This window comes from Hippocampus guttulatus, chromosome 16, assembly GCF_054856545.1.
Source record: "Hippocampus guttulatus isolate MCC_2025c chromosome 16, RoL_Hgut_1.0, whole genome shotgun sequence".
NCBI lineage: Eukaryota > Metazoa > Chordata > Actinopteri > Syngnathiformes > Syngnathidae > Hippocampus > Hippocampus guttulatus.
In genome coordinates this window covers 4,522,259-4,534,528 of record NC_141276.1, presented here as the reverse complement: position 1 = coordinate 4,534,528, position 12,270 = coordinate 4,522,259, and the positions used below count along the sequence as shown (strand labels likewise).

The 12,270-nt window shown below is 43.7% G+C and overlaps 1 protein-coding gene across 1 annotated transcript; it reads left to right on the top strand.

The window, feature by feature from the left end:
• The first annotated feature begins 457 nt into the window (after positions 1-457).
• On the top strand, positions 458-5,683 carry luc7l3 (LUC7-like 3 pre-mRNA splicing factor). Its single transcript, XM_086133465.1, has 11 exons — positions 458-660; positions 1,027-1,093; positions 1,184-1,223; positions 1,513-1,657; positions 1,752-1,829; positions 1,911-2,015; positions 2,389-2,550; positions 2,681-3,048; positions 3,160-3,404; positions 3,496-3,719; positions 5,043-5,683. The coding sequence occupies exons 1-10, from the start codon at positions 562-564 to the stop codon at positions 3,684-3,686; spliced, it is 1,500 nt and encodes a 499-aa protein (XP_085989591.1). The 5' UTR covers positions 458-561; the 3' UTR covers positions 3,687-3,719; positions 5,043-5,683.
• Positions 5,684-12,270: the final 6,587 nt, after the last annotated feature.

The window sequence follows — 12,270 nt, the reverse complement described above, 5'->3', positions numbered from 1 at the left end:
AGTTCAGCAGCACATAAACTGAGCCACCTAACCCAGCAGTTTTAACTTTGCCACATCCAATATAATGGCGATGAAAATGTACGAATCAGATACTAAAGCAGGGGTTGTGTTGTATCGTTGGCACGCTTGGTACACAGGTCAACCAATAACTTTTTTCATGTACATAATTGAACATCACGGTTTTTGAACAAGTGCTGTAGTCTGCTTGTTTGTTGGATTAAAGATCAACATATCTAATGTGTTTGGACACTAGAACACCTAAAAATGTATGTTGAGTGTACAGAATTACACGTAGGCGTAATGTAGTGTATATAAAGTGCATTATCATAATCGACATACGTGATAGCTTTGTGATGTGTGCATGTGGACAGTTTCCATGAAATTCCATCGTTTTAGTTGCATTTCCGGGTCAAAAGTCGGCCTCACTTTAGCAGCTCGCGAGGGTGACGTCACCGCGGCTGCCATTTTGATTCAATGTACTTTGGGCGCTTCGGGATGGTGTGAACTGAAGCTCCGCGATATATTGTTGCGTTTAACATCAATACTTCCAAGTTAATCAAAATGCTTTCTGCAGCCCAGTTGCTCGACGAGTTAATGGGCAGAGATAGGAATTTGGCCCCCGACGAGAAGAGATGTAACGTCAAATGGGACGACGAGAGCGTAAGATAACGTTCCTGCTAATTTTAGCCTCGTGGGTTTGCGCGCTAACGTAACTGTTGGTAACGTCTCGTACTTGGGGGAGCACGCTCGCATCGTCGATGCATATGAATCATTTTTTGAGCGATTATTCTTGCGATGATGATTGAATCAAGTAACCGTAAAAATATAGTTGACTCCCCGTGACACAAATGTTGATCCACACACGTTGAACCATTGTTAGCCCACTAATAACAAATGGTGGATCTCACAATGAGGCATGCAATGCGATCTGATTTGAACCCGCAACCCGGATTTTTTTTCACGTGTCGTGTTCAATAACACGGAGGGAAATTGGTTGATGTTGAAATTAAATATCTATTTTTCTAGGTATGCCGATATTACCTGTGTGGCTTCTGTCCAGCCGAATTATTTACAAACACGCGCTCCGATTTGGGTAAGTCAAACGCTAGTAGAACAGTCACAGTCATGTAGATTCACATATGACAACAGAACTGTCGCTGATTAACGATTTTCCTTTTGGAAGGCCCCTGTGAGAAAATCCATGATGAAAATCTCCGGAAAGTGTAAGCAATGCCTCACCGCACTTCACATTTTTTGTGTGTCTTGGTAAAGTCATTCGACAAAATCAAAGTAATAAGATGAAGAAGAAAAAAATGGGTTGTGTGGCCCCGTTGATATACCTTTACTTATCCTGTGGATATTTATTGGAACAGCCACCTGTTATTACACCTTTATAGCATCGTTATTTTGTGTCAACATTTTAAACTTTTTTTAGTTGGACCCATGCTTTTAAAATTGTGTTCAATGTCTTATTACGTACATGTGAGCTATTAATATTTCCTTTTTGTTCAGATATGAAAAGAGTTCACGTTACATGAAGGAGGGATACGAGCGGGATTTTCTGCGCTATCTGCAGTCGCTCCTAGCTGAAGTGGAACGGCGAATTCGTCGAGGGCATGCTCGACTTGCACTTTCCCAAGCACAGCAGAGCGCAGGGGTTTGTGCTTCTTATGTTTCTATATTAATACTGACGATGTGTAAATTATCGTGTTATTCACTGCTAAATGTACAGTTTTTTTCCCCCTTACCAGCAAGCTCCTGCTCCAGCAGGAAAGAATGACGAGAAGGCTCAGGTTCTGACAGAGAAAATTGAAGATCTAGTTGTACAGGTTTGTTAAAAATAATGCACAATAACTTAATTTTTTTTTCACTAACATGGCTGATTTAACACCGTACTTTGTTTTGCACAGATTGAGGAGCTGGGCTCTGAGGGCCGTGTGGAGGAGGCTCAAGGAATGATGAAGCTGGTTGAGCAGCTCAAGGAGGAGAGGGAACTGCTAAGCGCCAACCCTTCGGTGAATCACCAAACTCAGCCTCATCTGCTTACATTTGCTGTCTCCTCTGGGTTTTAATTCATTCCTTCATAATTGAAGTGAAATTATTTGGAATTGATTCTAATTCTAAATATATTAGTATTTTTATACTGAGCTGTTCCAGACTTGCAGCCATAAAGTACTGCAATGTACAGTTTTAAATAGAAAAAACATATCCGACATTAAACCGCATCTAATGTATTATAAATGTATTTGATTCATCAGATATTTTGGATACTATTTTAATCAAGATTAAAGCAGGGTTAGCATTCTTCCCTCACATTTATGAAGCTAAATGGATGATATTAGTCGAGCACAAGATAATGTCATCTCCCGCTAATGTCTGTCTATTCAGACAATCGAGAGCTTTGCGGCCCAGGAGAAACAGATGGAAGTGTGTGAGGTGTGCGGAGCCTTCCTGATCGTGGGGGACGCTCAATCTCGGGTGGATGACCACTTGATGGGAAAGCAGCATATGGGTTATGCCAAGATCAAATCCACTGTCGAGGAGCTCAAGGTAATAGCGCCACAATTTTGTAGATTGCGGGCTTTGGGGGTGAAGTAACATCATATTTTTGCCTCCTGCATGTGGTTCAAATGTATTGCTGATCACTTTTCTGTCTTTAACTTTGGTGATTGTTTAACAGGAGAAAATACGACGTCGCTCAGAGGACCCGCAGGGGGAAAACCCAGTTGTGAAGAAAGACAGGGAAGAGCGTGAGAAGGAGGAGCGCGAGAAGAAGCGCAAGGAAGAGGAGGAAAAGGAGAAGGAGCGAGAGAAAGAAAAGGAGAAGGAGCGGGAACGTGAGAAGGAGCGCGAGAGGGAGAGAGACAGAGAACGGGAACGGGACAGAGATCGGGACCGTGATCGGGACCGAAGGACACGGCGAAGCCATTCTAACAGCCGCCACTCCAGTCGAGCGTCAGACAGGAGAAGGAGTCGGTCCCGGGATCGTCAGGGGTCTAGGAGCAGAGACAAAGACAGGGACCGTGAGCGCGACCGCAGACGCAGCAGGTAACCCGATGTCATGTCAAGAATTTTACAATCAAAATGAAAACCCGTAAAAATGCCATTTTTGTTTTGTCATACTTTTGTATCGCTGCTGACTTTTTGCCTGTTCTGCAGGAGCCGGGAGAGAGAGCGAGAGAGAGAACGAGAGAGAGAGCGAGAGAGGGACAGGGACAGGGACAGGAGACGCAGCCGTGAGCGCTCTGACCGGAAGCGACGCTCCCGCAGCCGTGACAGGAGGAGGTCGCGAAGCTCAGAGCGCAGATCTCACCGCCAGCGCAGCCGCAGCCGCGACTGGGACAGAGAGAAAGAGAAAGAGAGAGACAGGGACAGAGACAAAGAGCGCTCATCCAAAGAAATAGGTGAGAACCTGTTTTTATTTTTTTCCTTCAAGATGTAAAATTGCCGACTGCACCAACCAGCTGCGTTGCATTTTTTTCCTTCTTCTTCCAGAACGTAAGGCATCCGAGGAGAAGAGCAGCAGCTCCAAGAAAGACAAGAACTGTGACGGCGAAGCAGCTGCCGTCAAGGCTTCAACAGAAGCGGAGCCGATGGAGACGGAGGCTCCTGCCTCGGCCTCCCCCGCTCTCCTTAACGGCCAGCAAGGGCTCCTCCTCTCTGAAGGTGACACTCAGTCCAATTAAAACTGATCTGATAGGACCTCAGATCAGACTCAGGTAAGTGTGTCCTTCTCCACACCCCCACTGACTTCCCCCAAAACCACACACTTCCACCCCTCTCCCATGCTACCTCCTCCCCCTCCCACCTTCTTTGCATTCACTTCAATGCTGATGATGTTTGTCTGATGTACCATATCCTGTTTTTGAATAGTGCATCATAAGTATGCACTGAAGATGAAGAACTAGGCCCGATGAATGAGAAGAAAGTAGAAAGCATTCACACAAAGCCAAGAGGGAAAGGCCAGTGTAGCCCTGAGCAAACATGCCCAGAGGTACCCCTCGTTTTGTATCGCTTTTTGATCCTTCGAGATGTTTTGGTCCTTGTCGACAAAAGTAGCGGGGGGGTAAAAAAAACAACAACTGCCATATCATTCAATTAACTTTCCTTCCTGCATTTTTATTTTTCCCCATTTTGGCAGGATTGATTTGATAACGTGTGTAGTTATATTCAACATCGATTACAAATGGTGAAACCACAACAGCGTGTTTATCTGCACCCATAGCCCGGACCATTTTATCCTCGTATGTAAACACACAATTACTTGACTAGCAAGTGCCATGCATTTCCTTAATGTGCCTGATAATGCTTTGCAGTGTGTGTGTGTGTGCGCGTGTGTGATTTTTTTTGGGGTGGGGGGTGGGCTGGGGTAGTCATAGGAGCTTGGGGGGGGGGCAACGTACCTAACTAACTGGAGGGTAGGGTTTATGGCATAATTTACAGCTGACTTCCACACCTCACAGCGTTGGTGTTGTGAGCGAGACCGCATGTGAAAAGGGCAAATTAGAAATCAAGGATACTCTGACTGTCAAAGTGTGCAGGTACTCACCCCAGGTACTCCTTTCTATACCCACATCCTTTTTGTCAATGCCGTTGCCTGTACTCTCCACGACATCAACCAGAACGCTCGATTGTGGCTCCATATGTTGTTTAGAATGTCATCGTTCAAGTGTCGGAGAGAGAGAGCCTCTGCCTGCTTGATTAAACTTCTGCCATCGGGTTTAAATGTAGTCCTCTAAAAATCTTTTGTTTTGTCACATCTGTGCACTTTCACAACTGCAGAGGAAATGCCACGTCGCTTTGACACTTGTAAAACGACGTAATTTCAAAGCGGTGTCAAACTTTGTTAGACGGTTTGTCAGCATTTTTCAGCCAAATGATGACGACACGGCATGGCAGAGGAACTCGGTAATCTTTTGTGCGATGTTTCTTTACGAGCTACGCTGTTTATGCTGATCCACTAGCAGCCGTTTTGTTGTCGATTTTTAAGTTGCTGGGCTCCTTTACTAACATTGGGTTTTATGAACATGTTTGTCCAACAGGGGAATCTGAGATATCCATTGGAGGAAGAACAGGAGAAGGAGGAGGAGGTCACCCCAACCTCACCTTGACCCTGGCACATCGCTGCTTATAAACAAGGTGATCCACATATGCGTAGTGGCTTACATATAAAATTAACAACATCAATGTGGAATAGGGAGAAAAATATGACTACATTGGTTTTCATGTCTCTGTTGATCTCACAATTGGATGAGTTGTTGTGGTTCATGTATTTTGAGGGGTCGAGACGTCCGTCAGACACCACTTGAAATACCAAAGTGGTAGGCAGAGTTCACCTTTTTTTTTCTCCTTAAGAAAAAAAACCCCTTCCCCTTTTCCTCTGCATTTAGTAATAACTCTTTGAAAGAAACAATACTTGTAGTTTATTTTGGTGTGTCAGGTCCTACTTCACTTTCTGATATTTTTTTAATTTTTAAATAATGATGTAAAATGTTAGTCCAATGATAGGGCATGGCTCTCTTTTTTTTCCTTCCACGTAGAGCTCCTAATGATTTGCTCATCTTGCTGTAAAATATACTGGCGTCCTTTGGATCCAGTCATTTTGATTGAAGGCTGAAGATGTGTTTAGGTTTGGTCAGCTTCAAATAATCTTGTGGTCTTGAGAAATAAAAGGTAAAAACTTGACTGTTGTCTTCTTTTCTTTAGCTGCATACACGAATTAAAATCTGCTTTCAACTGTCCAATGATTTTGTTTTTGCTTTTCAATAAAGTTGGTTTCACCACCCAGCAACATGCTCTTTGTGAAAATCGCAATATATTGTTTGCTATATTGAAGAGGTATATTAACCCTGGAATAAGACGTTAGTTTTCTAGTTTCTCAGAGCCGGCCGCAAAAGAATAAATATAAATTATTGGTACATTTTGTGTTAACATTTACTTGAGGATTGCAGACCGTATAGTGTAGGAGTCAAAATGTAGCAGCAGGGGGCAGTATAGGCTCAAGTGAACATCAACGTCTTCCATTGCAAACTCAAACTCACAACCTGTCGGTTATATGGAAAAGGTGGTGGGGGGGGGGGGGCGAGGGGTTAGTACCCCAGGGATGCACACAAAACCGAACAATACCATGTCAAAGGTTAATGTCTTTATTAGATTCGAACTGTTATTTCTGTGGTTTCAACAAGGTATATCGACGCAGAAGTATGTTTACAAAATGAATCACAACGACAACTAATATGTGCAAAAAAAAAACAATCATTGTGTGACCTCAATCTCTACTTCTGCCTGAAAAAACGTTGCTGCTTTTTAAAAAGCAACCAAATCCTTTAGAGGGGCCAAACGACGGCACTAACTCGGGGGCAGGATAGCTGCACACTAAAAGAACATTCAGGATACAATCCGTACAAGTCACGTGGTATGTTGCCCAAGGTAAAAACGGCCGCAATGGGCACATTTCTAAATCGTCAGAATGTTTTAATGTACTCTCTACTTTCACTCGAACTCAGTCGAAGGCCAGGAGGCAAAGCATCGTGCAGATGTTACAGAGGCAATTCATCAATCGTGGCTGTCACCATGCTGATTAATGATGGAGACTCCCACTACACGCTCACAGCTTTTGTCAGCTTGTCAGTCATATTTTGATGAAGGAATTACATTTCCCCTAAAGGCGCTGTGCTGCGACTTCTATTACACTTTTGCACAGCTGCAGCACTAATATTCTATTGGCCTAACATTTAATTACTGGAGAGAAGATGCTGGGATGCCGAGCAGCCTTTTCAGGCATGGCGATGAAACTGAAAAATTCGCCCTCACAACGACGTTGTTCCTTCCATTTGCGATAGATGATAAATAACGTTTGTTTTTAAAGACACAAAAATCGATGCTGGGTAATGTAATCAAATCCAGCCCAAATTATGAATTATTTTATAACCTCATTTGTCATCCGTCTAAATACCATTTCCCGCCCAGCGCGGTCGTATTTATTCGAAATGGAATATGCGGTATGGGTTAGTGCACTTGAAGCTTTGATCCTATCAGCAAAGAGCCTTTCTACATTACACTGGTTCGACAGAAATAAATTGTCACTTAACCTGAAAAAATCGAAGTTAATTGTTTTTGGCACAAGACCAATCAAACACCAAGCTAAAATTATGGTAAACTCAATTGAGATAGAAAGAGCGTATGAAACCAAGTTTCTCGGATTAGTAATAGACTCAAAACTATGTTGGAAGCCACATATCGATAACGTAAAAAGAAAAATAGCCAAAACCGTAGGGATCCTCTACAAAACCAAGGAAGTGCTAAATAAGAGATCTTTGTACACATTATACACTTCATTATTATTACCATATATGACCTACTGTGTGGAAATATGGGGAAATGCCTGCAAAACAAACACACTCCCTATTCTCAACCTACAAAAAAAAGCAATTCGAATTATTAATAGATCAAAATATACGGAACCCACAAATCCACTATTTATCAAATTAAATACGATGAAATTTTTTGACCTGGTTGACTTTGAAATCCCCCAATTAATGTACAAAGCACACAATAACCTGCTCTGCCAAAACATTCAGAAGTTTTTCGAAATTCGAGAAAGCAGCTATGATTTAAGAGGTACCAATTTATTCAAAAAACTCAAAACAAGAACAAACATCAAGCAAAGAAGTGTATCTATCAAAGGTGTTAATCTGTGGAATAATCTCGAAACGGACCTGAAAATGAGTAAATCGCTTGCTGAGTTCAAAAACAAATTCAAAAAAATAGTACAAACAACCTACGTCAATCAGAGTTAAAATGATAAATTCAAAACATTAAATATAATGATAAATCAGAACTAAGTTGATAAATAGAGAAAGGTATATAAATATCCATTATGAATACAAGAGAAAATTGACACAAGAGTGTCAGGGTGTGGAAGTATATAATCCCGATACAAACCAAAAGTTGTAAAAATATCACGGTTAAGGGTAAAGTATGAGCCTTAATGGAGACTTCTTTCTTCTTACTTTTTTCTTTTCTGATTGATATAAAAATGATTTATTAGATACAATCACATAACGGGGTAGGACTAGATAAGTTTTTTACTTCTTCCTACTCCATCCATCCATCCATTTTCCGAACTGCTTGATCCTCACTAGGGTCGCGGGGGGTGCTGGAGCCTATCCCAGCCATCTCCGGGCAGTAGGCGGGGGACACCCTGAATCAGTTGCCAGCCAATCGCAGGGCACACAGAGACGAACAACCATCCACGCCCACACTCACACCTAGGGACAATTTAGAGCGTCCAATCTGCCTGCCATGCATGTTTTTGGAATGTGGGAGGAAACCGGAGCACCCGGAGAAAACCCACGCAGGCCCGGGGAGAACATGCAAACTCCACACAGGGAGGCCGGAGCTGGAATTGAACCCGGTACCTCTGCACTGTGAAGCCGACGTGCTAACCACTGGACTACCGGGCCGCCCTTCTTCCTACTCCCCTGAACATAATAACTGTGTTGAATGAAGATTGATTTCTTTCTTTTTACTTTTTTTATCTACCTTATTTTCTGTCAAATTATTACTGTATATATGTTTTATGTTCAATAAACAAACAAACAAACAAACAAACAAAACACACTGGCCACTGCATGAAATCAGTTTTGGTTGGGTTGGTGGTTTTTGTAAGGGACCAACCTCAGGTTGTCGAGCATCGCCATCTTCCACTTGAACGCTGCTCCAGTGACAATCGTTGAGCCTTGCTTCCAAAAAACTGTCAAATTCTGATGGCCTTCCTCCATCTGTCTGAATGATACCTGAAACAAAATAGGGGGGGACAATTGGACTTGTGACATTTGGAACACCCTGTTTTGAAAATTCCTCCTCGGCGTACCTTTGGGCACTATCACTGCTGCCATTTTCAGATCTCTCTGGAGACATTCAATAACATTCTGAGGTGCTCTTGAATTTTTTTTTTTTTTGCTGGATTTTCATCTCTCCCTTAATCCGTACAAGTACCCTTTTGTTCAACCTTTGTCGCGTCAGACCAGAGAATTTTGTCTTTCAAAGTCTGAGAGTGACTATCAGGTTCTCGGGTCATCTTTTTTGAATGAAATATTTCGTCTCGATGCAATGGAGCAGTTAGGTGTCAATCTCCGATTTTAATTAGGCCCGACTGCGATGAGCCATACGAATGGCGACCAATCAGAGCAGCGTTTACCTCATCAGCTACCTTCGTAACAGAGCCCACGCCACCCCATTACACCACGAGCCACACGATCTGCCCCAGATATTTCCAATCGAGTTGGGTCAAGCCGCTAACATATGCTACGAGAGCAACATTGGTCCTATCACCACACTCAGTCTCACGCCTCTCAGCAGATGGCTCCACCACAGGAATGGGCTCCCAAAATGACGCCTTTACTTTCAGACTTTCTGCACTGTTTCATGTTCTTTGTCTTCTCTCAATCTCCTGCATTTTTTTTTTTTGCAATTCTGGGCCGAACGTAGCCACCAGGCGCCAGGAATCCCGGGGAGAGCAGCGGGAGGCTTTTCAGTCCTCGCGCTTGCCCATCAAAGCCCTTTTGAGGGTCTTTGTAGGGACATGTTTGTTCCTCAAGGCCGACGAGTTAAAATGTCTGTGATGGAGTCCCCCATCAACAGATGTCTATTAACAAGTCCTATTTAGTTATTAATCACAGATCAATACAGGAAGGCTTCTCACGACCACGGTGCGTATATTTACGGTAATGTTCTTCCGTCACAACGGATTCTGGTACTTTTGGGTCCACTGGTATTGACCTATACGTTGTCTTCTCATTGCCATCATATCCATCCATCCATCCATCTTCCGAACCGCTTGATCCTCACTAGGGTCGCGGGGGGTGCTGGAGCCTATCCCAGCCGTCTTCGGGCAGTAGGCGGGGGACACCCTGAATCAGTTGCCAGCCAATCGCAGGGCACACAGAGACGAACAACCATCCACGCCCACACTCACACCTAGGGACAATTTAGAGCGTCCAATCAACCTGCCATGCATGTTTTTGGAATGTGGGAGGAAACCGGAGCACCCGGAGAAAACCCACGCAGGCCCGGGGAGAACATGCAAACTCCACACAGGGAGGCCGGAGCTGGAATCGAACCCGGTACCTCTGCACTGTGAAGCCGACGTGCTAACCACTGGACTACCGGGCCGCTGCCATCATATCAATATGTTCATTAAAAAAAATAGTACATGTTTAATGTTAAAGCTCCCGTCTTATTGATTACAACCTTTATTGTTACGCCGGTTTTGATTGACCAATAATACGGCGTTAGCTTATTTAGTTGCACGCCTTGACTACAGTTGGATGGAATATGAGTCTTTTTAACATTTTTTTAATATTTGAATCATTTTACGCACAAAAGGCAGCCTCCAGCATTCTCCGTCCGCTTTCCTCTCCAAGAAAGTGCTGATAACGCGCTCGTGTTCCATCTCGCTTACCCCTTTTCCCTTTCATGGGCACGCGTTTCCACCCTATGAATTATGTATTTGATTAATTAGGCCCGTCATGGTAGCGTGTGGTCAATTGGTAATTCCTTTCCGTTCTAGTTCAAACAAAAACGAGAGACCCCTTTTGTCCTCCCCCCTCACCCCCCTTCGTTGCCATGATTGCCGTCTGCGTTACGGATGAGAGGGATGATATTTGTTGCACCCTCCCGGGATGTTGCCGCGCATTGCACATGGGAATACAATGAAATAACAAGATAACAAGATAAAAGCTTCGCGTCGGGCTTCAAAGCGGAGCGATAGCTTGAATAGAAGGCGCGAGTCGGTCGCCGGTACAGAACAAGCCGGCATTCATTTGGCGGCGGCCAGAACCGAGCGCGCGTTCATGAGATTATGCGTGTATATAGATAGACTCATGAATATGCAGCTGTCAATATACCGCGCAACTCATTTGCAACTGAAACGCGACTCGTCTTCCGCATGAACCTTCGCCGGTCAACATCCTCGAGTGTGTAGATTAATTTGGAAGATGAGTCAAGGGTTAATGGTTGGCCGTGGGATTTGGATCCACTTGCCCATATCCGTGATGAATATATCAGGTTATCGCTACGGAGTTAAAAATTAGCTCCTCAACTGAGGATGTACAGGGTATATCGGTCCGAGAATTCAGAAGTGCAGTGATCCAAAATACCCAAAATGAAAACGCTTAGTAGGCGACTTAGGTTGACCTTTGTTCCCTTGCTTTGAAGTCGGTAGTTTCTGTTTCACAAGGGTTTCGGTGATATTAAGCCAAAGAGATAAATTGTCATACTGATGATCGTTTCGAAAAAAAAACTGCTCATTACCACAAAAATACATTTTTGGTTTAATCCAGAGAGGCCATGTTGACAAGACAAATACCCAACTGACTTTAGTACCGTATTTTCCGTACTATAAGGCACACTTAAAAGCATTCCATTTTTTCAGTGCGCCTTATAATCCGATTCTATATGGATCAATATTCTGATTTCTTGGAGGTAGTATTTTAAACGTTCCGTAAAGCGCTTTGTTACAGCTGCAGCGGTCGTGAAAGCCTGATATAAATAAAACTGTATTGTATTATATTCCCTTTAGCGTAGCTCCATCTTGTGGATTCATAATGCAACCGCAGCCACGACTGTAGCTTTTATTCTATGCGCTTTATTATGAGGTGCTCCCTAAATATGAAAAACCATTTTAAAATTGACCATTCATTGAAAGTGCACCTTACACTCCAAAGCGCCTTATAATGTGGAAAATACGGCACTCGCCCTCTAAGCAAGGACGACATGGCATCATAAATGGAATGACATCACATCCGCAATAGCTTCTTACATGCTGTGAGTGTCCCGTATCGAGCCCGATTGCTGTTCAGTGCCGCGTGCGCCTCCGCGTCGCCATCGGGTCCAGATTCTCCAGCTCTACGAGCATCTGGCTGCTTCCACCCCCCTCAAGGACAACGGTAAACTGCAGTATCCCTTCCAATCTGCGGAGAAAATTGTCAGAGTTCCATCTGTTATGCCAACAGGACCCGTACCCCTCCCAGGACCTTACAGATGTGCAGCTTATCACATTTATCCCGGTCACATTCTATGTCAAACTGTTTCTGTGCGGCAACAAGCTCAGATCCAAAACAGAGAAGCATGAGAAGAGTTTTTTTTCTCCATTAAACTATTTAATGAATAAGATGCGGAGGAAGGACTAAGCTGTCCAATATGGCGCCCGTGTGAGGGCGTGTGACTCTTCGCTCTTAATTGCTTCCGAGTTACGTGTGCCAGAGT

Coding starts and splice junctions, on each gene's coding strand:
- luc7l3 (XM_086133465.1), top strand. CDS start 562: ATGCTTTCTGCAGCCCAGTTGCTCGACGAGTTAATGGGCAGAGATAGG. Junction 1,658..1,751: donor AAGCACAGCAGAGCGCAGGG/GTTTGTGCTTCT, acceptor CCCCCTTACCAG/CAAGCTCCTGCTCCAGCAGG. Junction 2,016..2,388: donor TGCTAAGCGCCAACCCTTCG/GTGAATCACCAA, acceptor CTGTCTATTCAG/ACAATCGAGAGCTTTGCGGC.